This window comes from Struthio camelus, chromosome 8, assembly GCF_040807025.1.
Source record: "Struthio camelus isolate bStrCam1 chromosome 8, bStrCam1.hap1, whole genome shotgun sequence".
NCBI classification, from domain to species: Eukaryota; Metazoa; Chordata; class Aves; order Struthioniformes; family Struthionidae; genus Struthio; species Struthio camelus.
The window spans coordinates 27,158,929-27,186,379 of record NC_090949.1 but is presented as its reverse complement, the minus strand read 5'-3'; the positions used below and the strand labels follow the sequence as shown (position 1 = coordinate 27,186,379).

Genomic DNA, 27,451 nt, shown 5'->3' with positions numbered 1-27,451 from the left:
GGCATCGCTGCAGCAGCTTCACACCAGCAACCTGTCCTGGCTCTGTGCTGAGCCGCTGTCTCGCTCTCCTCCAGCCCAAGTCCCTGCATCTTAGAGGTGTGTGGTGAGATGCTGCTGCCTCTCCCCTGCTTTGGGGCTTTCACCTGGTCCCTAATCTGCTGGGCAGCTGTGTCTAACGTGTCAATCCTGACGTAGGGAGGCTGCAGGAAACATGCCACCAGTATGCACGTTTCCCAACAGGATATGAGGTCCTAAAAGTGGTTATGCTTGGACATACTGGAGACGCAGGTAGCTCAGTGTTGTGTCTCCAAAGGTGTGCAATGGTGGGTGTCAGGGGGAAAGCATATATGCAAGGAAAGCATATTGATGCTTCTCCTGAGCCCTCTCCTGTTGCCTGGAGACCTGTGGCTCAGGGATTTTTAGAGCCAGAGGTGGTATTTTGCGCTAGTGGATTTTCCTTCTGTTGAATCCATGTGAATTTCCAGCATCCATGATACCCTGTAGAAGTGCAACCCGGTGGATCTTTGTGTTGTCTAAGGAAGTGAGCTAGTTCTGTGGGCTCTCTCCTGTCCCCTCTCCGATGTGGCCAGGTCTCTGCCCCCACATGGGAACCTCTTGCACGTGGGCACGTGTGCATTCCCACCTTGTGATGGGTCAGTGATTCCCCTTTGTGAGGACTTCAATAAATGGAGGGATCTTCTAGCAAGAGGCTCTGGGAAGGGTGTTCCCCAGCCAGCAAAGCATGAAGGCAGGAGTTCACTGGCCTCAGTGCCAATGGAAATAATCCTGGCAGGGTTTTTGCATCCCCCCACACAAGGTATGGAGTTGTTCCTCTTCAGAAGGGCGCTTGTCTGCCGTCTCTGCTTTTACCACTGGAAGCCAGAGCAGCTTAGCAAGCAGTAGATGGAGGGATACACTGCTTTGGTACATTGTGCAGTAACGGCATCAAGGGATAGGGTCTAGGTAGTTTGGGTGAATTTGCTTCTTTTGTTTGACCATAGAAGCAATCCCTCCCTTTGTGAATGAGCATGTAAATCCTCAATTAAAACAGATTTAACCTTCCCAATAAGAAATCTGCTCAACAGTGGTTCTCATCAATTGCCACTGCTCTTCAGAAATGTCCCTGGCATGTCTCTGATGTGACTTCGTTAGAAGACTTTGCTGTGGAAATGGAAGAGAGTTGTAAGCAGCTCCAGCTCTCTGAAGGAGCTGGCAGAAAAAGCAGCTGTTGGGGAGCTGCAGTGCTTTCTTTGTCTTTGCTACAGCAAGGAAAACAAGACCAAGAGCCTCACTGTAAGGGTTTCCGAAATTAGTCTTTGCAGACTGAGAGAACATCTCTCTCTTGGCTTAGAAAGGCAATAAGTTGTATTTTAGGTAAAGCCTGTTTGGTGTGGTTGCAAGCAAAGGGAAACCTGGTACCTGCCATTTTGGATAGGTATGGGAGATGCGGGAGGAATCTGCTCTAGAGCTGGCCACATCTTCTTGGTGGGGGCAGCTGTGCTGTGCAGCCTCTCTGCATGCGTGAGCGATCTCAGTACGACAGAGACTTATGTCCAATGCTCACACAGAGTTGTTCCCTTTGTGCCGCACCGGTAAGTAGTCTGAATGACATGAGAATAACTTGCTGATTGCTGTAACCGGCTTGCTGATGGCTGTAAAGCAGAGTTAATCCATTTCTGGTACAGCTTTTGAAGGCACAGTGTCCGAAGCATCTGGTAGTCCTTTTCCAATTCACATTTGCTCCATGCACCTCTCAAACCGTGTCAGTGCATATGGGCAAGACTATGTCTGCAGAGAGCTTGGCTTAAGCCTGAGCTAGTCCAGTCTCTACCAGTAGGTAGGTTTGGGACCTCTGACAGGGTGTTGCGTGCCGTTGTACATACGGCGTGTGCTTCATGAGAGTGCTGAGAGGAGTGAACTGAAAATGATGAATTGACTTAAAAAAAAGTATTTCACCAGTATCTGGAAGGACTGGTGCAGGGGGAACGGTGATTCAGAGCATGCTGGGGGATGATGTGCCACCAAATGCCCAGAAGATTTAGTGCCACTTCCCAAAGGGCTTCATATTCACTCTGGCCTGGGTGATATATCCCATACCTGAGCTTGTTTATGCACAGCTCAGGAGCTGTGTGCTGAAGCTAAACTCATCAATGTGGACAGAAATCGTGGGCTGTGCTGAGCCCATGCTTTACCTTGAAGCACAGGTGTAGTCAAGGGCTTTCTGCAGGAACTGAGTGGTTGAATAACACTTGAAGGAGAAGACATATGTGCTGAGCCCTGGTGCTCCGTCCCTTGTTCTAACCAAGAGTCCCGCAATTGTCTTTATTTTGTGTATGTCTGTCTGCAGGGTGGGAGTGATAATTAATGCAGAATCGCTCTCCTGGGCTTTGGGAAAGCCAATACTAATTTTCCAAAGTCAGCTCAGAAGTATTGAAAGTGCAATTTTAGGCAGAGCTACGGGTTGAACATTTCTCCATTTGGCTCCTGCTACTCTCATTGTCAAAAATAGCTTTAAGCTTTTCAGTCAGCATTACAGTGATAGCATCAGTCTAAAACAGTGAAGTCCTGGACGTTAGATGATTGCATATTCCCCCAAATTACCTTAGTTTGACCTTGGAAGAAGGGGATGACCAGCATCAGATTTTTTTTTTTTTTTAATGCAGCTTTTAATTTTTAACTTCCCGTTTCAAACAGACTTTCTTTCCTTAGTAGATCTTTCTTTGCCTAGTATTTCGCATTCCTTTGTTTCGCAAACATGCTGGTCATTCCCTAATGAGCACAACAATTGCAGCCTGGTTCTGAAAATACCCTTGCGGGCCCCATCAGTGGCATTATCCCTGCCTTGCCGCGGGGGGAACTGGAGCCCAAAGAGGGCAAGAGCTTAGTTTCAGAGGTGCCATGCAAACATAGTCCTCATTAAAAGCAGTGGAAACTGCAGTTGTTTTCGGCAGCATCAAGTTATCCAGCCTCTCTGAGCCGGGTGTGAGACCACAGGCGTCCAGAGCACTGGCGTTCCTGTCTCACCTAAGTGCCCTTTGCCAGGAGAATGCTTGTCTTTTGTGAGCGGGCTCGGGCTTTCATGGAAGAGACTAGGTTTCCTAACGAAAGCTCGTGCTCGAGGGCCTCGGTCAGGAGTGACGGCAGCTGGGAAGGTCTCCGCTACAGCCCCTCTCGCGTGCTCCGGCGCGGATGGATGGATGGGGATGAGAGGGAGCGTTGTCTCGGTGGATGCCTCTTGCTGTCGGGCTGCTCGCAGCCGTCAGACCACACCGTGGCTGGCGGTTTTGCATGCGTCGCTGGAGTGGAGGGTGTGCAATGAGATATGTAACATTAGCACGCCTGCGCGCCGGCTTGATGTGGTCTCACTGAGGGAATCAGAGCGTTTGCTTTGAAGCCCGTGGGAGGGGGGAACGCCTTTGTTCTGGTGCTTGGAGAGCGCTGGAAATCCTCGAGCCCAGAAGACTACACCCTTCATTACCCTCTGGGTTATTGGCCCCAGATTGGAATATGGCTCTGTCATGTGAAGTATTTGATTATTTATACAGTTAATGTTTAACAGAGCCAGAGTATTAGAATTAAACAGAGGACGAGCTTCCAACTTTTCATGGTTAAGGGCTAATAAAACTTCTCTGATCCGGTGTTGTCCTTTCACCAGAGGGGATTTTTTTCATTAGCTTTTGAGTGTTAAAAAGAGATCTCCTGTATTTGAGGCAGACTGATCTGCTGGCTGCAGACTAAGTGAATGTGCAAAAGTGTTAGTGGCTGGCTTAAATATCCAGTCAGCACAGATGCCGGCTGCTGAAAATTTAGAGGTAAGTTGAATTGACAGCTTAAATGGAGCTAGCTGGGATCAAAAGCCTCCACTGGTGAGGATGGGGATGGGCTGTGGGCCGCCGGAGGGAGGAAGGTGTTCCTGCATCAGGGTGCCGGGGGGGGCTTCACGGAGCCACGTGGTATGGAGTGAGGCCATCAGAGCAGGCGCAAACACGACTGCGCTGGGGTTTGAGCTGGACGGCTGTGGTAGGTGATGGCGATGGCCTTTGGGCCAACGGTGCTCAGCTCTTGGTCTGGTAGACCCTGAGATCTCCAGAAAATGTAAGTAAGTGGAGGTATGGCAGTGGTAAGATAAAGTGAGTCCAAAAAAGAGGAAAAATTGAAACAGTAAAATGTTCAGCTCCCTGTGTAGGCTCAAATCACAGCCCTGAAAAAACAGCTACGTCTACTGAACTGGTCACAGCTCCCCTTCTCTGCTCCCAAGTGCACCGGGAGAAGAGTTGGGCAAAAACTCTGTGGCCCAGGGGACGGAGGAGAAGGGGGTGATGATTAGGGCTTTCTGAGCTTACCTGGGATGGTATTGATGTAGCAACATTTTTGTTCTTAATTTCTTTTAGTTCTGTTTCCTCAGGCTTATGGGTCTCACAGTGTCTCCCTACAACACGCTTGATACCTCTTGCTGAAATGCAGCAAAATCTCATGGTGAGATAGAGCTTTCAAAGCTGAACTTCTTACCAGTTCTGTGATTGGAGATGGTGAGGATGCTAAAGCAGGTTTCGTACCTTTGGTAGGGGAAAGGCTGAAGGATAAGCAAGGACTTGCTGGATCCTAGAGGGTCCCCACAGGATGCAGCAGTTCTCAATGCCAAGAGGTTTCCTTAGTGCTCAGTGTTACTCATTTAAAAAACAAGTCAGTTTATAGTATACCACCAGGATTGAAGGTAACCGTGACTCTGAACTCTCCCCTTGTATTTTTGGTGTCCTGATTATCTGCTGGGTATTTTCTTTCCCTCTTATCTCCAAGCTCTCCTTTCTGCACAAATGTTGAGTATACTGTGAATGTAATTCGCTTCTACTTTGGTCCAGTGTACCGATGCAATTGATAACTAGCATTGCACTAGCAACAGCGACTTTTAATTCTTCCTTATGGTTGGAGAAACAAGGGGGGATATATGAAAGCAAGGCTGTTGGAGCGGCTGTTGCATGGGAGTAAAATGCACAGATGACATTTTGCCTTTGCAAATGCACATCATAAATGTGAGGGGAACCCTGCTGCTCATCGTGCTCCACATGGCTTCTCCTCACTGTTGATGATGTAGAAAGCTGCTCTGGAGTTTTATGCCACCAGTTAGCTGGCTCCACTTGTGAGCACCCCCTTTCTTGTTGGCTGGATGGAGAGAGAGACTCCTGCTCTCAGCTGTATTCAGAAGTGTTGAACTCTCCTTCCGTGATGGGTTCCTCTCCAGGTTTGACAGAGTGGCTTCTGTAGCAAGGAATGGAATTGATTTAAAACAGTATACACTTTCTCCATAAGATCCCAAGGTCATGGTTCATAAAAGCAGTCTGTAGACCACAGTTTCAAGGGTATTTATCACTAAGATGCACTTAATTTTTATTTCTTTATTTCAGTCTTTATTTATATTTTACTTGCTAGGTCCCAAATTTGGTGCCTCCTCCCCTGAAGACTGATGACCCCTCGAGTTATTCAGCAGCGTAGGGAGCTGCCTTAGAAGTCTGTGACGTTTCCATCTCCTTCAGAGGAAAGGCACCATGGGGGTAATTGGATCTCAGAGGAGCCAGGGAGTGGAAAGTATTTTCCAACATGAAAGTATTTATTTTTTAAATATAAGTGGAAACATCCTGTGCCTCTGCTGCCCAATGCATTCCCAGTTTCTTTCAAATTTTAATAAATTACTTATTTATATTGAGGAAGCAAATTAATAAGGTAATAGCTATTGCTCTTTAGAGAGAGAAGCTGCTGAAGTCTGGGAGCATTTTAATTTGGAGTATGTGTGTGTTGCCTTGGACGTGTTTGGAGATCTAAGCTTTGCAGTGTTGTACAACAGCAGCAGTTTTGTGCTTTAACATTGAGTGCAATGCCCCAAGTGGGGTGGGGGGAGAACAAACCTGTTCAGCGAGGATGGTCAGCCACAGAGCAGATCTTTGCGGGGAGTGTGAGGCTGCAGCTGCAGGAGACAGGGAAGATTTTAGCCGTGATGGTGCTTGGGGCTGAGATGTCAACCTGAAGTGATTGTGTCCCTTCGACATGTTGGTGACTGGGTGAGTGAATCTTCCCATGCTGGGCCAGCCCTCCCTGGGACTCGAGGTGTTTCTCTTGCTCTTCCCACTGACGATTTGATGGATTGATTTGGTTTGGGCTCTATAACACTGGTTTTCCTGGTTGCTGCTGCCCGAGCTAGAAGAGCGAAGGGAGCTTCATATTTAAAGTGCCTGTTCTGCTCATCCTGAAAAGCCAACAGTGAGGCAGGGCCTGGGTTAGACCAGGTTCGACCTACCTGCAAGTCTGCATCCATGCCTGGAGTACAGAGAGAGGAGAAGCTGTACCAGAGGCCCACAGGCAATCCTACCCGTTGGTCTCCGGATGAGCATCATTGTTAGGTGCATGGTGCTAGTCAGGTCTCAGGCCTTGCTGGGCTCCAGGAATGGGCAGCCCCCTCCTTTGGGCATCTACCAGAGCTGAAGCTGTGTTAGATTTGGAGGTTGTCTGGCCCGGGGCATTGCGTGCATGCGTTGTGTGGGAACACGTAGATGCTACTCGAGTCAGGACGTGTGTCAATTAGATCAGTGTGAGGCCAGAGCGTTAGCCCAAGGTGAGGGTGGAGATATACGTGCAGAGCAGAAGAATAGCAAAATATGGTGTGTCTTTCTCTAGCAAATAAAATCACGGAATGGCTAAAGCTAAGTGCTCAGAAGTCCTGAGCCAAGTCACAAAGAATCTGCTAAAAGTGTTAGGAGCCTTGACAAGAAGATTGAGTTCCATTAGTAAATGGTTCATTGTGTTTTTAAGCTTTCTCTCCTCTCCACTTGAAGTGTCTGTGATAGCCAAGGTTCTCCGTGACTCCAGAAATTGGGGATTTAAGGAAAACATCCAGTATTGCAGAGCTGATAATGGTGACGCACATGGAGCAAGGCTTGGGAAAGCAGCCTCACTCAGAGAGGAACACGGTGGGCAGAATCCGGCTCTTTGCATATAAATATTTGTCCCTTTAATTTCACCCTTAAGGAAAGTTTTGACTTGTTATTTCAGTGAAAAGCTGCCAGAAACCCTCTCTGTGCACCCCGTTTGGGTGAACCCAGCTGCATGTTTTCCTCTTGCTCAGGAGTTGCCCCATGGCTTGGCGTGGGCTGGAGGAGCTCAGTGGGGGACAGAGGAGCCTATGAGGAGGTCTTCTCCACGCGTCCTTGCCCCTCAGCTCGCTTTGTGGCAGATGCCCTGAGTCGCGTTGCCCCTGCCCATGGCTTCGGCTGCTGGAGGTGCCCGTTGGGGCCTTTTTACCCCCGAAATGGTTTGTTCACCCATTGCTTTCCCACGCATACTGTGGGCCGGCACCCTGAAGGGTGCTCACTCGTGTCAAACGGCTGCTGAGATGGCACCTCTTGGAGGAGAAAATGGCCTCTCTATTTTATCTCCTTGCGGCTCCTCATCTGCAAAAACAAAGTGTGAGGGTATTTAATGCCTGACGCACGTCAGTGCAGCAAACTGTTATAGTTGCTAGGCAACAGCAGGAAACCTAGTTAACAGCATCGGGGGCACGACTGAATCGACCTGGATGGATCAATTTTCAGGTGTGATCTCGGCTAGGGTGACTTTCCCAGCGTTTGCCCTGACCCCTTTCATTAGAGCAATTTAGTTTGCAATTCTGCGCCAGATTTTGCTTGGTTTCCATTGGAATGAGGCAGTTCCTGGAAAACCTGACCCTCCTGAGCTTACTGAAACCTTGCAAATATTCAAGGTTGAGCCCAAGAACGTAGCCTGTGGGGAAGGGAGGACTGCTTGTCTAATGGGAGGTTTCCTTTCCGGAGAGGTAGCGGTGGAGCATGGGCTTCTTTCCCTCTTTGATCTTCGCTTTCCGGCTGGCTGCTCTGGAGGGAGGCGAGAAGTGTGAGCGGTCAACGCAGGCTGCGATCTTCGCTTTTGCCAGCGATCGCATTTGCTGCCTCGCTTGCTGCCTCGCTTTCCAGTTGGGGGGAAGAGAGACCCCCATTCTTGCTCAGTGCACTGGGGTCGTTGTGAAGGGAGCGAATAATGGTTGAAAAGCGCCATGGTTCAGGCAACGCGGGGGGCCCAAGGTGTCTGTCAAGGAAGGAGGAGCTCAGTTGCATCTAAATGCATTGTCTTCACTGAGCCCCTTGCAGGGAGCGGGCTCCTGGAAAAGGCAGGTTGTTTGCTGTTCCTGGTGGTTCTTCCCTGTAGGCTGCTCCCTTGCATCTAAACCTCGTAAATGGCTGTTTTAATCTCCTTGATTCTCCAGGTTCTTGTATTTAGGAGTGCAAATCCTCTCATGCTGGGCCAGAGACCTGGTAAGGCTGTGAATGTCACTTGGGATGTGTAGCTCGCTCCGTTGGAGAGGTTGTTGTGGAGAACCTCTGCTTCCCCTCTTTTTGGGGTGTATGTAGATTTAAATGGCCTAGTGGAAAATTTGAGGGATTCATTTTGACTTTCATAGGTACTATGAAAGTGAGCTTTCTTTTGGTGAGCTGCCAGAATGCAACGTTTGAAACGTGTGGCTGTGGGGCTTAAAACCGTGATTTGTTTGCTGCAGGAGTGAGCTGTGCAGCTTGTCGATGCTGACCCAGGTTTTGCTCATGGTGGTAAATTCGGGAGACGTAGCAAGTTGGTAACTGCGTTCCACTGGTGCCAACTTAGACTTGTCTGTGCTAACGCCCAGCCTGCCTGCAAGCCTGGGGGCTGGTAAGAGGTTGACCTGAACTCGAATTGCAGTAGGTACCTCTTTTCCTGGGGTCGGGAAGTTCTTTCTGGCCTCCAGACTCTGTTTAGGAAGCAGTTTTTCAGCCATTCCTCAACAAATTGAGTTGTTTGGGCAGTTTTATCTTTAGAGTCATAAAACAGGCTTGCTGGTTTCTGCTGATGTGGGCGATCTCAGAAGCAAGACGTCGGAGCAGAGCCCCTCTCTCCTTGGGGCCCGAGACAGGCGCTTGTCGAGCAACCGGAGCTGTTCTGGTTTCTGCTTTAGAAACCAAAGGATGGAGATCTTAACAGAGCAGGCTAAGCAGGTTGGCATTTTTCTTCCTTGCTGCACTGCAGCGGGAACGTGGGGAGGCATACAGTTAATGTTTTACTGTGGAGTACATTGCAGTGGGCAAATGAGTCAGGGTGGCTTCCTGCACCTCTTGCACTCCCCAGTGTCCTGCCCTGCATGCCCCTCTCCTTAGGACTCGGAGATTAAGGGAGAAGGAGACACATCCACTACCCAGGCAAATACCGCCTTGGCTCAGTGTACCTACCAGGGGGACTGTGAAGCATATATGTTGCGTGGTGAGATGGCCAGGTCATTTGCTTTTTGTGAAGCTGGTGTTTGGGGCTTTGATATTCATATGATCCTGCTGTTTGGGACAGTCATCTTAAAGTTCAGCCCTCGTCTTGCCTTCCTCGCTGGAGCGTTGTTTCGAGGGTCTGCAGAAGACGTTCGTCTCTTGCTTTCCAACCATACGTCTCTAAGCGGAAGCGCCATGCAATAGCCAGGTTGTATGTTGAGTAGGACAATTTCTAAAACCCTTTGCTGAGGTTGCGGGTAAAACTCTTAAAGTGAGTTGTCTCAAATTACTGGCTTCCCTTTTCAAAGGGAAGAAAGGAATAAACTCCGGAGTCACTCATCTGTTTTTGCTTTTTACTTCATTTCTGTTCTGTTACGCTGAGCTCACTGAGTTTTGATTGCCTCAAATTCCAAATGGAAATAAATCTTCTGATAACTATCTGGCATGTGTGGCATCTTCTGCCAGGGAGCCCTGCCTGGCTTGGGCTGTGGAGCAAAGTGGGGCGTCAATGTGAGCTCTCAGTGGCTTCAGGAGGCTGGAGGGGTGGTGATTCAATTACGGGGGGCTTTCACGTTGTATTTCAGCCAGGGAGCAGATACTTGGCCAGGATGTTGCAGGCCTTTTTTCTTTTCCCTTCTTTTTTTTTTTCTTTTCCCTTCTTTTTTTTTTTCTTTTCCCTTCTTTTTTTTTTCTTTTCCCTTCTTTTTTTTTTCTTTTCCCTTCTTTTTTTTTTCTTTTCCCTTCTTTTTTTTTCTTTTCCCTTCTTTTTTTTTCTTTTCCCTTCTTTTTTTTTTCTTTTCCCTTCTTTTTTTTTTCTTTTCCCTTCTTTTTTTCTTTTCCCTCTTTTTCTTTTCCCTTCTTTTCCTCTTCATAGACATAATTACTAAAATACATCTGTGGCTAGGGGAGTCTGAGAATCTCCGTCTGATGCCAAAAGGGCTTCATGCCACATAATGGGAGAAAACCACTGCTGAATGGCTCACTTCACAATTTTCTCCTTTCCTTTCAGTTCTCTGGATTTAGTGTTAACTGCTCAACTTAGGTTTCTTTTTGTTTTAATTTTGACCAATTCCAGAGAGAACAAATGGATCTTTCCTTCCTTATGTGTCTGCATCTTTTTTCCTTTATATTGTAGCACCAGTCGTCCTGATGACAGATCTTGTCATTATGCGGTGTCATTTTAGATGTTTGCACTGCACCAAAAGCAAACGAAGGAGCCTGCAGTCTAGTCTGTGTATTGAATAACAATGTTTTTCCAGCAAAAAATCTGTTAAGTTTTTAATCAGAAACATAAGTTTTACAGAGGCAGCCTGTAAACTGCCTCCAACTCAAAGAAGTGATGGTTCAAATTTCACTGGTTATCAGTTTTTGTAGCCCTTTATAATTCTGAAAACTGCTACGCAGTGGAGTCATCTTGAACTTGAAAAATAGAAGAGCTAATGTATTACAGTTTGTTGTGGGTCCTCTGGGACAGCTTTTTGATTTCAGCTGAAACAGAGGTTCTTGACAGGCAGTTGGGAGATCCTGGGGGCACAGATATGGCCCCTTTGTACAAAACTGGGAGAGGGAACCGGAAGAAGCAAGTGCAATGTTCAGATGCTTAAAATCACTGCACTGGAAGCTGCTTCTCATGAAAGATCTTGTAGGGGTCTGCATACTAAGGAGGTTGAAAACTGCTGATCTAGAAGAGCTGAGCTTCTTTGTGAGGCATCTGTCTCCCAACTGCCTTCCTTTCAAGCAAGGATGACTGCTAGGGAGCTGTTCAATCTGCAGACCTCCCGCTGCCTTCCCGACTTTTCAGGAGGGTCATGTGAAAACGATGTGATCAAAGAGGTTTTTTAAGTGCTATTTTATTTAAAGCGTGATGACTGTTCTGCAGAGGGTTTTCATTGTGCAAAATTGGGCGATTTGACTGCCAATCTTTGCTCCATGGTCTCTCCAGAGAGGAGATACTGATAAATTTATATGTCCTGGCCTTACTTGGATTAGTCATCTTCCTCTTAGATTTTCCAGTAGTCCCATTAGATATAGTGCCTTGCTGTTGCCCTTTGAAATGTGTGGAGCTTCATGGATATTGGTGGACAGTGTTTTGGGGAACCTTTTTGTAATACGATTTGTGGATGCTGGGAAATTGCCTGGTCAAGGAGCAATTGGCGTTGGAGTCCTTGGAGTTGACTTGGTATTTGTTTTAGTCAATGTGGGTGTGATCTGTAGTTTTGGTGGGACTGGTGGGCGTGCAGCAAGCACCTGGTCCTTGTGGAAGAATTAGAAAACTCATTGGCCATTGTGTCCAAACCCTGGCTGGGTTTGGGAACTGCTACAACCCATTTGGACACTGTGCAAGTCCCTCCACTGGCAGCGCTCAGACTTAGCACCTGTGTTGGCTCACAGGTGCCATCAACACATGTCACACTCATAGATGAAAACCTTGAGGTCCCTCAGGGATGTGCAGAAGCATTGCCACCGCTTCTGTAACGGGAAACAGGGCGTGGGGGCAAGCGACGTGTCCAAATTCACGCAGAAAATTGAAAGCCGTGGTAGGAAGAGCTCTGACTGTGCTTCTCACCATGGGAAGTGTCCCAGTGTGGTAACAATGTCCCTCTCAGCTCTTGCTTTCAGAACCTGGGAACTGAGTTCAGCAGAAACCTTCCCCAGCCTGCTGTCCCCCACCAGCTTTCCTGGGATCCATCTCTTCTGGGCTGTGCCCATCTTCTGCTGTGGGATCTGGCTGTGAGCAGAATCTGCCTAGCCGCCTCCCAGCCCAAGTTCATGAGCTATCCAGAAAAACTTCATCAACCGATGTCTTTTATGTAGTGGTTTAAAGGCCTGTGTATATAAGGGTAGTGACCAGCATAGCTACTACAGGGTGCTGTTCTGCAGCAGTTATTTGTGAATGAATCCCTGGCCTGGAGTTAAAGTTACATCCTTATGGAATAATTAATATGCTCACAACGTATTTCAAAATTATTCTGGAATAAAAAGCCCACAGAGGGAGCTGATCTGGAATAGCAGTTGACGAATAATTTATTCTGCGGTAACCAGTTAATTTGCCTATACAGACCAGCCCTAAAAAGCTCCGAAATTTAAGCTCTATTGGTTTGGGGGGGGGGGAGAAATGGAAACCACTAACTTTTTGTGAAACTACTGAAGTGAGCTTAGCCATTTAAGACTAGTAATAACATTTCAATGATGTAAAAACGTTTGGCTGTGGTCTCCTCAGTGAAATTCAATAGCAAAAGAAAGAGAGATGCGTTTATTATAAATTGGGGTTGTAAAGCTTGGCAGGAAAGTGCACCCTTATCTAATGCAGGCGCGTGTGGGGAAGCTAGTTGTCGGCATTGCAGCCAGATTGGGCTTTGCTGCACGTGGCTCCAGCTGCTCCGGGTTGGGGGCCAGCAGCGGTTTGGACTGGTTGCTGGAGGGGAGGTGAAGCTGTTCCTTATTTACCTTTAGAAATGCAGTTCCCATCCAGAGACAACTCTTTCCTTGGAGACGGAGTATCTTATCTTCCGTAAAGGTCCAAAGAGCTTCCAAAAAGGACGATCCAGCCTCATTTTCTGCATCTGGCAGGGGTGAGCAGTAAGGAAGGAAGGCTGAAATACAGATAAATAGCAGAAAAACAGAGCAAGCTTGTCCCACCATCCTGAGACCACTCTTTGGAGACTAGCTGCTTGCTGCCAGCTCTTCTTCAAAGGCCGTTCTCGCATGATGCTTTTAGCAGGACATGGCCGAGAGGACTTTGAACACCCCAAGGGGCTTTGCCTCCCCAGGCTTGAGGTGATGCAGGGCTGCACAGACTCCTCAGCATCACTGCTAGCTGAACCGCGCTGCATCCTTGCCCCCGAGCCTGTGGCTGGGGTCTGGGCCCAGCTCTGCAACAGGTGAGTGGAGAGCAGACAGGGAGAAGTGGTGAAATTTCAATTTTTTTACCCATTTTGGGGGAGCGTTTTCAGTGCAGAATCCTTTTCTGTGTTTAAAAACAAGGTTTACCTGAAGGAAATTAATTGACCGTTTCAGCAAATCTGTTACTGAGACCGTTTCCACAAACGCTATTGAAATGCTTGATAAGTAGTATTGTTGACAGTATTGCCAATAACTTAGAAAGTCAGATTTTATCCTCAATTCTAAAAAAATATGTACAGAGCTATTTTTAATGGAAAAAATGTCTTTTTGGGGGAAGAATTTGGAGCAGACTTTCTTGTTGAATCTAGGCTGCCTCATAGGCTCAGAAGGGTTCTGAGGGCCAGGAAAATTATAACTAATAGCTTCCCTATAAATTGTAGAGCTGCTATTTTAAGGTCTGGTATCTCGGGGAGGACCAGGGTTGTGTTCTGCTTCCCTCCATTGCTGCGCGATGCCCTGGTTTCGTTCTGATGCTGCGCAGGGTGCGTGTGCTAGACGGGCTGCTGGTCCTAACCCTTGCAAAACAAAAACGTGTGAGCAAAACAAATCACGATGCGCTTGGGCTTACTTTTGCTTTTGAATTTGTTGTTGTTGTTGTTGTTTTTCCCTTGGGACGTGGCTTGCTTGGGGAGGGAGGGTTAACACATCACCTTAACACATCACCATCTGCAGGTCTGGGCAAACCTTCCTTTCTCATCCCTCCCTGTCTCCCTTTTAACCCTGCACTCAAGCTGCTGCCAATGAGCTGCTTTGGGTTAGAGGCAGAAGCCAACGCTGTTCCCCAGCCTGAGGCCGGGCCAGGACTGCCGGGAACAAAAGGCCCAGAAAAGTTGCCGACGTAGGAGGGAGGCCGCATCTCGGAAAAGCAGGTCAACAACGGGAGCAAATTCACGGAGAGAAAAGGATGTTGCTGGCACGGAGTAACTCCTTGCCCTACCAGAAGGTGCAGCGGGACAAACGCACACCAGGAGCCAGAAACAACGGGTGCAAGGAGGCTCTGACCGATTTAATGGGATTATATAGGCATAACTCAATTTTTATTCAGACAGAGCTGCTGACCGTGTGGCTTCTTGCCTGAAGATCAGCCTCTCCCTGAAGGCTGGGTGCGTCCGAGCACTTTTTTAGTCCTCCTAGATTCCTTAAGCAAAACTGCCCCTGAGCTGCCAGGTGGTGTTGGCGTGCTGCCGCTCCCATGACTCGCTGCACGGCCGGTTCGCAGCCCGCTGCTTTGTAATAAAGTGGAAAGCCCTGGGCTAACTGGGTTTGGATCTGCAATCCCTGCTGCTCCAGCCGGTTGGGTTTGCGGGGCAGAACAAAGAGGCTGGGTCCTGCTGGCCGCGGTGCATCCGTGCAAACAACGGCGGCGTTTTGAAAAGCATTCTGGTGTGCTAGGCACTTTGCTTTTAGTGACTGGGATTTTTTTTTTTGGGGGGGGAGGGGGAGGTGCACGAATCACCACATTAAAAAAAAAAAACAGAGTGAACAGCATCGCGAGCTCCCGAACACAGTGAAGATCAGCGAGTCCGCAGGAGCGACGCTTTCACGGATGGATAAGAGGCATTTCCTGATTAAAACCCTTTTACGTGTTACAAAGCCAGCTTCTCAGCTGTTGGAAATCTGGGTGGCTCCACTGAAGTCAGTAGTTGACCGCAGCTCAAGATTGAGCCTCGTGTACGAGTTTTGGCGCCCCGCATTGGTTTCCCCAAGGCTTTTGGCGGTGGTGACCGTGCAGAGCCGGGCCGGCTCTGCGTGGCGCTATGAACCGATGGGACACGCAGACTCCAGCCAAAGCGAATTTCCCCCCCATGGATATTTTCTTTCATGCTTGAAAATAACCCCATATCTTGTGAGAAAACACCTGGGTAATAACAAGGAATCATATTGCTCTGTGTTCAGATACAGCTGTTAATAAACAGAGAGAAGGTCGATACTTTTGGGGTTATCGCACAGAGAAGCGGTCTTTTTTATCTCTTGATTTAGAGCCATTGCATTCATCCGTTCTCCCAATGAATTTACTGCACGTACTGATACTATCTTCCTAATTTTCTCTTGGTTTTAAGTAAGTTCTTTATGTTCAAGCTTACCATGAAATGCACCGTAGCAGTAAAGAACAGAGACTTGACAGCATTTTGCCACCAGTTATTATGCATGCAGTACATGTTAGCAAAGGTGTGGTGAACTCGTCCTCTCTGCAAGCCCTCTATATTGCTTACGTTGCTGCAAAAATGATACTCAGGTTTGGTCCGGACTGCTAGCACAGGAATTCAGTTTGTAGGGCTGCAAATTAGCAGAGGAAATCAGTGAGAGCTTTAAAACTAATTGTATTTTTTCCCTTCTTCCCCCAAACCGTACACCTTCAGAGGAAGAGTTGCATATCTGAGTAAATTAAAAAACCCATTTGTTGAGGGGTGACAGAAGGATGCGGAAGGTGATGTGGGCAGGGGTGTTTTTAGGTTTGAATAGGCAGCAAGAACACTGCAGCTGGGGGGAAGGTGGGAAGGGTTTTGGCTTTTTTGGGAGAAAGTCCCAGAGCAGGACCAGCCTGCTGGGGTACGGATTTGGTCAAACCTCCCCCACTGAGCTAAGCAGGGGCCAGAGGGAGAAAAAAACTACATTTCAGGCTCCTAGATAAACAAACACCAGAAATCTCGTAAGGGTAATAATGGAAATCACTGGGAAATTGAGTTAATACAAGGGCATCTGTGTAAGTGAATGCTTGGGACGGGGAAACGGCATTGTCCTTTAACTCTACTAATGCTGGAACAGATGGGAAGCGCAGCGCACTTCACGCATTAGCTGGCTCAGATAAAGAGCGAAGCAGAGGCCAGGCCGTGTGGCTGATTAGAGGTTAACAGGAATAGAAACCGGCGGATTGACTCTTCATTTGCAGGAGGTGTGCTGGGACGGGAGCAGATGGCGGCGCGAGCGTCCCTCCAGCTTACTCAGCTGCTCCGAGCCGCTTGCGGCTACCTCCAGCACAAACAAGGGTCCTTGCTTCCTCCCTGCTTAAAGCTGCAGCCCGTGCTGCTTCCCCGGCATGCCCAGGGCCACGACGTTGCTCCAAGCCGGTGGCGGTTTGCGCTGGAGGCGACCGTGGTGCGTCCTGTCTGTCCGAGTCCCCCCGTGCTCCCAAACGAAGCTCCCCGGTTCTCCACGGCTCTTTGTTACGGCATCGGCTCGGCTGCGACTGTGGCTCTGAGCTGGGGCGGTGTAACCGTCTTCGTGAGCTCCGGGAAGCCAGGGTTGCTTTTCTTGGGTGGTAACGATGGAGAAAGGAAACGAGTGTGCGGAGTGGGCAGGAAGGGGGAATGCAAAGGGGAGGCGAGGGGAAAGTACCAAGCACGGAAAGGGCCAGGTGTTGCGCTGCATCAGCGTTGGCCGCGCCGGGAGATTGCCGGCCTCATTCCAGCACCCGTCCTCCCCGGGAAGGGCTCGCTCTGCACCTTTGCGTGCGGCATCCGTGTGTCAGGAAAGAAATTGCTTTGGGGAGGAGGGGGCAGGATGCAAATTGAGATGTGCGCTCTCCTCTCATTGAACAGCTCCGAGCACGGATTCCCTATTTTGCAAGGGAGAAATTGCAATTGATTCAGCCTTTACCTCTTTCTTTTTGTCCACGGGGCATGCTCTGAAAAGGCACATTTTATCTGTGTGTGACAACACCTGCCTGGGGTGCCTCTCATTGAGCTCTGCTGAATCAAAAGAGCAACAAGAAAAGTGGGTTTAATTGCACACATCTTCAGCGGAGCCTTTCTTGCACTTGCAGCACAAAAGGCCAGCCCTGGGCTGTTTGAATGGAGCCTGGGAGGGCTGTGCTGAGCACTACTCTCCATTACTATCGGAGGCAGATGATTCACTTTGCCGGAGCATTGTCATGTGCAAATGAGTTCATGAGCCCATCTCCTTTCCAACTGCAAGGTCAGAGACTGAGCAATTGTCAGGATCAGCCGGCTGGAGGAATTGATCTATTAGCTAGAAAGCTTCTGGAGATTTTACTAACCTCCGTTTCCTACCGCGTAAGCACACAGACACCTTCCTCCCAAGGGTGTTGTCTACATTACAAATATTGACTGATTTTAAGTTCGCATTTGGAAAGCTGCTGTTTCAGGGCTCGGAAATGTGACCAAGAATGGCTTATAAATAACACTCAGCGCTGCAATTATTATTCATTGCTAGTTATGGCTTTCACACAGTGGAAAAACGAATGGTTTTTCCACTACAAGCTGGAGCTGCAGTCCGTTTAATCACTAAAGAGCTTGGAATCGTTTTAGTTTAAAATACCTTTCCGCTGTGGCTTGGAAATTTTAAAAATATTTGGGTCATGTTAACCTAGTTGTATACGACTTGTGCTGAGAATTTCAATTTGCCTTGTCTGCATCTGCCGAGTCCCATAAATATCTGTATATTCTTTCCCGTTCTTTTTCTCGGAGCTCTTGCTTGTCTGAAGGCCGAGCTGGCAGTCTCACACGCTGCAAAACAGCTGCTGCTTTGCCAGGAAGTCGTGTTGCAGGGAGCAAAAAAATGCCCAGTTACTGACTCTAACTTTAACCCCACCGGACATCACCCGTGGGTGGGGGAGAGGAAAGGAAAGAGGGTACTCAAAGCCTCCTGGTTTATTAAGATTGATGAAACCGGATTCGGTCAAGCCTGGCAGATGCCACATCAGACTCATCCCGGCAATGTTGTATGATGTGTGCATTTATCACCATTACGTGCCAGCTTTCCGGGTGGTTTCATAATAGGGCAGCAGCCTGTTGTGCTGCGGACACAGATTTGAAATTGGGTTAGTCTGATTAGACGCAGGGAGCTGGGGGCCGCGCTCCCGCTGGGGCCGCGCAGAAGCAAAGGCGTCCGGCTGCTGGGAGCTGCCTCCAGTGGCTTTCTGTCACCGTGCCCTTGCTGATGCTAGCGGAGCCTGCCCAGACTATCAGCCTCGGTTTTTTGGAGGACGCTCGCGATTTTAACAGCCAGGCGTGGGGTAGGTTCTTCATGCGTAGTGTCTGGTTACATCTAGCTGGTGTTGCCTGGTTGAGGCAAGTGCCCATGGCCGTGCTTCTCCCTCTGCAGGGCTGTTCCTGGTCCTGCCTTGAGGCTCCTTGAAGACCTCCCAAGACTGAGGACTCCTCAGCGACCTGAGGACACCCTCCCTGTGGTAGCCATGTGTTACTGATCCTGATCCTCTTGTGCATCTGTGCCTGTGCAGCATCACCAGACTGATTCTGGAAGCTGGTTTCTCTTGGGCCAGGGTTAAATCCTAGCAGAGGCTGATCACGGGTAGAGGCTGCTTCGCTGGCAGGGTTGTGTTCGTGCTCTGTGAAAGGCAAGTGAGTGCCGTGCCTAAGAAGAGAGAGCTAATTTTTCAGAGTGGCCTAACTTTGCAAATGACAACTGTGACTCCTGCCTGAGCTGTGGTGTGAAATCTGGGGGACGGTTGTGAGCAGCAACTGCGAGGGGGAGAGGCGCTGAGCTCTCTCGAGTTCCCGTCTAGTGTTGTATTTGCAGAGTCCTCCTCTTCCTCCTCCACGTGGGTCTTCAGGGTGCTCTAGATGATACAGTTAGGAGAAGGGAGCAGGTTATGCCTGGGCTTTGCTTGTTTCTTGGGTTTAAATTTCCCCGTGTGGTCTAGGACTAGAATCATAGGTGAGTTTGTTTTGGAAAGGTTGAGCAACATCAGTTTTGTTATGGGAATGATTCAAACTTACCACTTTCTGAACCTCAGATGTTTTGATGTAATCAGCTTGCATGTTGGCTTTACCTGCTGTGGTTTTCTGAAGGACTCAAGACTAAGGTTATGTTTTGAGGAGGTTTCATCGGATTTAACACTCAGAATTTTAAGACTGATTTGATTTTCTCCCTATATGGATCACCCTATATGGATCACAAAAGCGGAGCTGTAGAGACTGATTTATTAGCAGAGAGGGCAACTGTTGGGGTTTTGCTCTCTGAAACAGGAACCGTCTTCTCCATCCTCCTGTCAGAGGTTATCTTAGTTTCTAGGAGAGATCAGCTGCTTGCAGAGCCCTGGCTGAACTAGTGCAGTTTTCAGTGTCAAATGTGAACTTTTGTTTTTTCTTAAGATGCCAGGTTGCGAACGCCTGATCCGGCAGTGGCGGCAGGAGCAGCTGAGTCATCCCCAAGGCTCAGGCAGGTTGGACAGCTGCGGGCAGGGATCCCGCAGCCAGCCTGGCTGGTGAACTGGAGCTGCAGGAAAGTCTGATAGTTGGCTCATGGACATCTGGGTTAAAAATGCTTAGCTGAACGCTTGGCTACTCTTAAGGAACTAGAAGAGTTTGCAAAGCTCCTTTTGGTTGAGTAGATTTAGAGATCAAAGAAGTTTCCATCTCAGTTAAAGATGCTTTTGTGGAGGCCTTAACAGCCCTGCCTTAGCAGGGAAGTCTTCTGTGTTGGAGCTCCTGCCGAAGTCTTGATTCTTTGCTGCTGTGTCAGAGCCCAGGGGTGGTTTGTGGATATGCATTCCTCCCCGCCTGCAGTGACTGTAAGGAAAATGTTGCCCAGCTAATGAGTTTAGAAGTGCCACTGGTGTGGAGTTCATGAGCTCCCAGAAGACGTTTCTAGGGTCTGTTTTATTTTAAATCAGAGGCAAAATGATATCCTGTAGCACTAACACAATGTCAGAGCTGAGACTGCAAGAACTCAGAATTGGGAGCCGCCAGTGCTGAGGTTGGTGGCGAACTGTTTGCATTTGGGTCTAGGAGTAAACTCTGGACTTTGGAGGACTGTGCAATCTTCTAAGCACTCCGGCCATTCTCTTCCCAGCTCTTCTGTGAGACCTAGGATGGAAAATCTCCTCCCCAGTGCAGCCTGCCTTGTTCATCATTGCCACTGATCGGCATAGCTGCTGCCCTACTGGTGGAGGAGAAGCCAGACGGCGTTGTCCGTGCCGTTCATTTGTGAAGTGCGTAGGTTGCCTCTGAGATCTTGGGACCATAGCTGGTCCTGGACAGAGGCAGATCACCATACTGCTGGCAACAGCAGAGTTTCTCTTGTCTGGAGGCAGACCTGCCATGGCAGGGAAAATGTGCGTTTTGTCCCCGTTAGATGGGCAAGTGGAATTAGGAGGGAGATGCGGTAATCCTGCACTGTGCGGTAATGAATATTTGTGGCCATGTTCAGTGCATTTTTTATGCTGGCTTTGTTCAAACACGGGTGACCTTTTGATGCTTCCACAGCAACCTACTGGGGCAGGTATGAGCTCAGGCTCTTTTTGCAACCTGGACTGACGCTGCATTCACTGGGAAGTAGCCATAAGGTATCCATCCATGTTCAAAGCGGGAGGAGGCTGATTGGGGCAGGGAGAAATCAAGCTGCAGTGAATGAAGCTGCATTCAGCTCAGCCGGGACAGAGCTAGGCTCAGATGAAGTGTAATGAATCTGTAGTTTCAGAGATGAGATTTAATTATTTCTTTTTCATGATCTTCAAGCCTTGGCACTGTCACTTTGCTGGCAGCAAATCAAACACCAAATTCGTTTGTATTAAATGTATGCTAGGAACAAAAGATGAAGTCCTAGATAAGCACTCAGCTGTAGGAACTTCTTAAATTGAATCGTGCAGGGGGGACACAGAGAAAAATATTTGTTTTTGCTCTCAGCACTATCTGGACCCTGCATCTCCAGCCAGGGCTGTGTTTCTCGCTGCTGGAGTGCCCGTATTATTGTATCGCCTGCCCCGCATGCGTGGGATGTGGGATGAACACCGAGGAGTGTAGGGGACTGCTGTCCTTTCCAGGGTTATCCGTGCTTGGAGCAATTTGATGCACTGCAGCAGGGTAGAAACAGTGTTTTGTGACCAGGAGCGACTGCTTAACTGGACGATGGAGTAACCACACCATAACCTACCTTTTAACCACCTCTGCTAATCTGGTGATACCCATCCCATCATGTCCCTTGAGAGGCAGGGAAAGGATTTTGGAGCCCCAAGATGAAAGGACCATTTAAAGGAATGGTCCTGCCCCATCAGTAGGTAAAAGCCAGGTTTATGAGGCTGGCCTGGCGAATCCTTCTCCCACCGATGGGTGCCTGGGGTTGGCGTCAGAGTGCAGACCTGGTCGGTCGGTCGCCAAGCAGGGCTGAGCGTGGGGAGCTGCGCGCTTACCTCGCGTTAATGTAAATATTCCCAAATAGCGCTGTTGCTCTGGCCAGCTCCCCTCTCCGTATGTTTAATTTCCGACTAAGCTTTTGATAAATGCTTTGTATAGAGTTTCTAGTTTATCTTAAATAGGCCTGCTGCTGTGACAGCTAGACTCTAAACTGACACTTGACTTCAGGCTCGAATGGCAGATTAACTTGGCAGCCGCGGATACGCTAAATGGTCCTGTTCAGCATGAAAATCCAGGCTAGGAATTGCGAGGACCCTCTTGCTGGCTTTGAGAGCAGGTGGGGGATCATGGCTTTTAGGATTTCTGATGTCAGCCGGCGCCTCCGCCGCAGGGGAAGAGCTTCGTCCGGGCGGCAAAGTGGGAGGAGGGCTGGGAGAGGCGTTAGCACCCCGAGCTGCCTTCCCATTGGCGTCATGCGCTTCGGCACTGCTTATCCGGAGCGGAGCCGGGGAGTGGAGGCACCCAGCGGGTTTTGCTGGTGTTTGCCCCAGGGCTGTCCCTTGCCCAGCACGAGCAGCGGCTTGGTGGCCCTGCAGGCACCCGCTCGGGGCAGTGACGTGGCCGAGAGCAGTGTGGGAAAATGTCCGGGCAAATTTCCTCTGTCAGGGGGCTGGATTCAGACCACAGTTTATATATTTTCGGACATACACCTGTGCGAAACAGGTTGTTTGGTTAAATGAGCAGAGCTCCTCCAGCTTATGCTGGCTACCCCCGGTTGGGGTCTGGCCCGTGGTCCTAGTAAAGTAAGCATTTTCAGGCAGTGTTTATAGCTAGTCATTTGTCTTTGAGGGTTTTTTATGTATGTGTGTGTGTGCATATGTGTGTGTATATGTGTGTATACATATATTTTTGCTCAAGACCATCGTTTCCAATCCTTTTAACTTGTAAAAGTAAACTAGGGAGAAACTGGCAGCGAGTCGGAGCAGCCTGCCAAGCATTGCAGACCAGAGAAGTGGTAAAACATAAACACTTCGGAGTTTATCCCGGAGATTTATATAGTGCGGCTGCCGGGGGACGGCTTCGCGCGGCGGGGGGACCCGTCGGCCCCGGCCGCGCTGCGCCCCGACGGGGAGCCCTGCTCCCTGGCCGCGGGGCGATGCAGCCGCCGGAGGCACCTGCCCTTCCTGGGGGACGCGGGTCGCCCTGGTCGGGCCCCTCCTGACGCTTTTGGAGGTTAAACACGGCGGAGCGCGCCGCGCGGGGCGGGTGTCCGGCGATGGCGGCGGCGCAGGTCCGCGCTCCCCTCCCTGGCGCTAGAGCCCCAGCGGACCTCCTTGACACTTAATCAGATTTGAATGCGGTTTTTGGCGTGGCTTTAAAGAGACTGGCAGTGACTAGCTGGGTTTTGATGCCATTTATTAAAAACCTCTGGTAGAATTTGTCTCGGGAAGCCTTTGTGAGAGCTGGCAAAGGCACAAGGGTTTGATGCAGTTAATGTATTTTAATCTTTCCCCCCCCACCCCCTCTCCTCTTCCGTCGTTAATTGTAGGCCTCTCAGCTGCCTGCCGCCTCCTCGGGGGGATGGCAGGCTCCGCAGAGACCTCTGTTCAAACAGAGGCTTAATGAGTGACACGGAGAAAAGCGAGCATCCTCTTTGGGGAGGCAGGCCGGGCTGCTGCCGAGGTGGGCAGCCCTGGGCGTCGGGCGCCGGGCCGGGCTCCGACGCCGACCGACCGGGTGACCTCGGGCGAGCGAGCGGTGGTGCTGCCGCGTCCTCCTCGGGGGAAGGGGAGAGGGGAGGAGAAGGCCCGTGGATGCGGTGCGAGACTGGGGGAAGGGGGATGTCGAGGCAAAGGGGGATGTCCCTTTTCCAGGGAGGGCGTGCAGAGGTTGGCGTTGGGCTTCCTCGGCCGTTTGCTCGTAGGGAGGGCTCCCAGGGAGGAGCCAGGGTGCCTGACCTGGCTTTAGTTTCAAAATGAGGCTGATGAGCATCCAGTCTTTTCTCTCTGACTTTATCCCACATTCGTTCGGTGTTATCCACCTTCTTTGGACCCAAAGGACCTTCCCTTCCATCTTAGCCTATTTTTCACTCATCACCTGCTTTTGAAAACTGTTAGGACTTCCCCCCCCCCCCCCGCAGTTTGTGCCCGAAGGTGAGAGCAGGCGTTTCAGCCCCTCCCGGCGCGGCCGGGGCTGGAGGCAGCCTGGGCTGAGGGACGTTAACCTTTGCAGGAGCAATTTGAGCTGTCCATGCAGCCCAGCGCACAGGTCCCTCTCCCTGGCCCTGAGGAGCCGCTGTGTTTCTGGGACGGCTCGAGCGCTGGCCACGAGTGCACAGGGGAGCAGCAGATATTGCAGAGCTCTAAAAACCAACTGTTTCCTCTTAGCCCGAGGTCCGGGGCCGGGCATTGTTTCTGTCGCGGCTCTTTGTTCCCGCTCTGTGGCAGAGCTCGGATCTGTGGTCGTGCCCTGGAGCTGTCTACCTGGTTGAGGGACTAAAGCTGGAGTTGCGCTGTATTTATTTTTTATTTTTATCTGCCTCATCAAAGAACAGAAAGCCTGGTCTTTTTCTGCCACCCCTTGCTCATGCGAGTTGCGGTGCAAGCTCAGCGAGATGGAGGCATAGATCGCTCCCAGGAGAGAAGGAGACTGAGAGAGTCTTAAACACATGAGAACCGAGTGGCTTTGCTCTTCCCCTGTGGGTTTGGCTGTTAAATAAATTCACCGAGGAGACGGGCTGCATATTTGTGTTGGTGCAGAAGTGCTTTTGGACGCAGGCTGGGTCCTGAGTGACAGTGTAAGCCGTCGGGACAGTGTGCGTTACCGTTACACTCCCCAGTCCGTTGCACAGACGCACGCGCGCTCCTCCAGCAGTGGAGTTGGTAGGGTGCCTGCCTGGGTTATTTACGCTGAAGTCAGCAAATGCAAGGTGTAGTGACTTGTCAGCAGTAAGTGAGAATGGAGGGGACTGAGCGGGTAGCGATCTGTCTTTCCCAGGAGAGGGGCAGGCAGCATAGGGATATTGTCCTTTGGTGATACGCTCCTTCAAGCAGTAATGCCTAGGTGGCCTTTGGTGGCCTTGTCCACCTCCCTGAGCTTGCATGGGTGTTGGTGGTCAGTGCCAAGCTAACATGGTGTCTGCTTGCTCTTGTTTTCCTTCTTCAGGGTTCCACCTCAGCGGGACGGTCACGGAGCCCGCGACTGCGACAGAGCCAGAGATGACCTACAAGGTGGCCATCAGCTTTGACCGCTGCAAAATCACATCGGTGACATGTGGCTGCGGGAACAAGGACATTTTTTACTGCGCCCATGTCGTGGCGCTCTCGCTGTACAGGATCCGCAAGCCGGACCAGGTCAAACTCCGTCTTCCCATCTCAGAGACCCTTTTCCAGATGAACAGGGACCAGCTCCAGAAGTTTGTTCAGTATTTGATCACGGCACACCACACTGAGGTGCTGCCCACTGCCCAGAAGTTGGCTGATGAGATCCTGTCGTCCAACTCGGAAATCAACCAAGTGCATGGTAATTTTTTGTTCTTTGCTTGGTGGCTCAGCACTAATACGCTCCCTGTTTGGGGCTGGGGGTGGCGGTTTCACAGGGGTGGTTGTGGCCTTTGTTTTGCCATGTTTGTCTGTTGGTTCATATAAAGAGGTGACAAAGTCAAACTGAAGTTAAAGCATGGGCATTGGTACCGCACTGGTGTAGGCTGTGCATCCCCATCCTACCCTCTGTTCTTCCTCGTGTGTTTACCCATCAAACGCTGGCTTCAACAGACAAGAAAAGACAGAGCAGGCAGGCTCGTGGTGCACAGGGAGTAGTTCAGAATAGCACGGAAAAGCCAAGGGCAGAGGAAGGAAGTAGTTTTACTCCCCAAAACAGGGGCTCTTCTGGGGGCTCAGTGCTGGGATGCTGGGGAGTGGGAGGCGCAGTGGGGCTGTGGCTCCTCCAGTGTATGGTGACACGATGCCAGCCCAGCTCCGCACGTTGCTAAGTCAGATGCAGCTAAGCTGGCAGGAGATAAAACTTTAATCTCCACAGGTGTTAATTTCCCCGTAATAAATGAGCACTGCTGTCCTGACCTAGCGCACAAAGGCAGCGGTGATGTGCCATGGGGCTTTGTGTTTGGAAGGGGCTTTGGACTTCCTCGCGTGGAAGGTGCCACGTGGGGGACAGTGCTGATCCCAGCCCTGCTCTAGGTGTCTGCCGGCCCAGGAAGTGGTCACCCTACCTGAGGAGCCTCCCTGGGGCTCCCCTCAGCAGCGGGAGCCAGGCGCTCGGGCTGTGTCTTTCAGAGGAGTTGAGTAGCTGCAGCGACCCCTTCCTGAAGAGCCAAGGTTGCCCTCGACCCCCAGCAGTGAACCGCACAGTACCGTGCCTGGCCCTCCAGCTGTAAAGTGGAGATAATAAACACTTATCTGCCACAGAAGGGCGTTGCGGGGATTAACACATGCCTGTTAAGTGCTCTGAAGATGAAAAGCCCCATATGCAGCCTAAAATAGGATCTGGACTGGTTGAATCCACATGTGGAGGTGAGGCTGATAGCCTACCTCATCGTGCGGGTGATGGCAGCTCGGATCTCAGGCATTTTCCCCTCCCCTCGCTCCAGCCGATCGTTCTTGCTTCCACCTTGGGGGAGGCTTTTGTCTCCTCCACTGGGCCACATCTGCTATGCATGTGGTTGTGCTCTGAGATTTCTATTTTGGGGTGTTTCCTCATTTTCTTACGAATGAAGAGCTGTGGTACTAGATCTGCAAGATACTGGTGAGCTCTGCTCCCTGCCTGAACTGATCCACTGGAGCTCAGACTGGGCAAGATGTCTTTTATACCATTTTTGTGAGGCTGCTTTCTCCTAAACAGATTGAGGAAAAGCTTTTAAGGCCCTGAATATTTATTGCTATAGAGTCAGCAAAAGACTAGTGATTGTGAGTCTTACAAAGATACAGATGTTGGCTCTGATTCAATATCTGACTCTTGTTTTTACAAGTGGTTTTAAAAAACAAAGCAAAAATTCTCTCTCTCCTGAGACTTGCACAAATTCATGCCCTCTGGTGCATGAGTTTGAACTAACAGAGAAACGCTGCCTTATTCCACCAGAGACGGCACCTACCCGATTGGCTACCTAGCCCGACCCACAAGCAAGTTGAACTCCTCTTTGAGAAGAAATTTAGCCTGGCCTCATCCTGGTGAACGATGTAAAGATCAACATTCAGATGTCAAATTAATAAATTTCTCACCCTGTGAAAAGGAAAGCTCAAGAACAACCACCTTCAAGTTCGGAGAGGGCTGTTGTCCAGGGCTTTGGCTCACAATCCTCAACACCATTGCAAGCTTTGCCCTCTCCACCCTGCCAGTGAAGCACAGCCACAGTGCAACTGCACTGCAGAGAGCTACTCAAGCAATGAACCCGAGGCAAGGAACCCGGGAAGGGCTGCAGCCCACGTCTATGTGGGGCTGCATATATAAGAGCAATCCGGCAGCCCATCTGGGGCTCGAGTTGAAAGGGATCCAAGTTTTTCTTGCCCTTCCCAGCTGCAATTCACACATTCATAGAGAGTCTCTGATCCAGGGATTTGACCTTCTTTTAGATATGCTTTAAATAGAGCTTTATGTGCTTACACACGCGTTTCTTGGTCTTGACTAGTTCAGGCCCTTGGGGTTGCACCTTCGTTCACCTCTGTGTTGAAGCCAAAGTAGCTTGTGGGAGGGTAACCTTGGCCACCCAACAGTACCCCAGTGCGTGAGCAGAATGACACCCCGGAGCAAGAACAGCCTCTCCAGAAACCCTTTCTTTTTTTATTTCCTCTGGAGGTCTTTTTAGTTTCGGGTGGGCCTTGAATCTCCTACACCTGCCTCTGCTCACCGAAAAGGCTGCTCTTTATAATCACATGTGTCACAGCTTCTCTGGCTCCGGGAAGAGCCCTCACGCGGTCTGTGCAATGGCATTGCTCGTTTTATAAAATAAATGCTCCCCTCTCCGATCAGAGGCGCTCTTTCTCCCTCTGCAGAGGCAGAACAGTAAAGAAAATTACAGGCAATTGCCTGCATTTGAGAACGCACCAGTGCCTGGGGTGTGGTGCTCGTATCAGGCTTTAGATCTTTGCTCCTTGCAGGAGCCAGCAGCCACGGGGCTGCACACCGTATGCCGATCTTCCAGGCTGACTTCCTCGAAGGAAATGCAAACTATCCAGTAATGATGCAGTCTCG

At 49.9% G+C, this 27,451-nt stretch overlaps 1 protein-coding gene across 1 annotated transcript in view; it reads left to right on the top strand.

Annotated features, from left to right (window-relative positions):
* Positions 1-27,451, top strand: part of ZSWIM5 (zinc finger SWIM-type containing 5) — a 111,382-nt gene that overhangs the window by 50,936 nt on the left and 32,995 nt on the right. Inside the window, exon 2 of the mRNA XM_068952942.1 lies at positions 24,413-24,769. Within this exon, the coding sequence (XP_068809043.1) occupies positions 24,413-24,769 (357 nt within the window). The remainder of the gene's footprint in view (positions 1-24,412; positions 24,770-27,451) is intronic.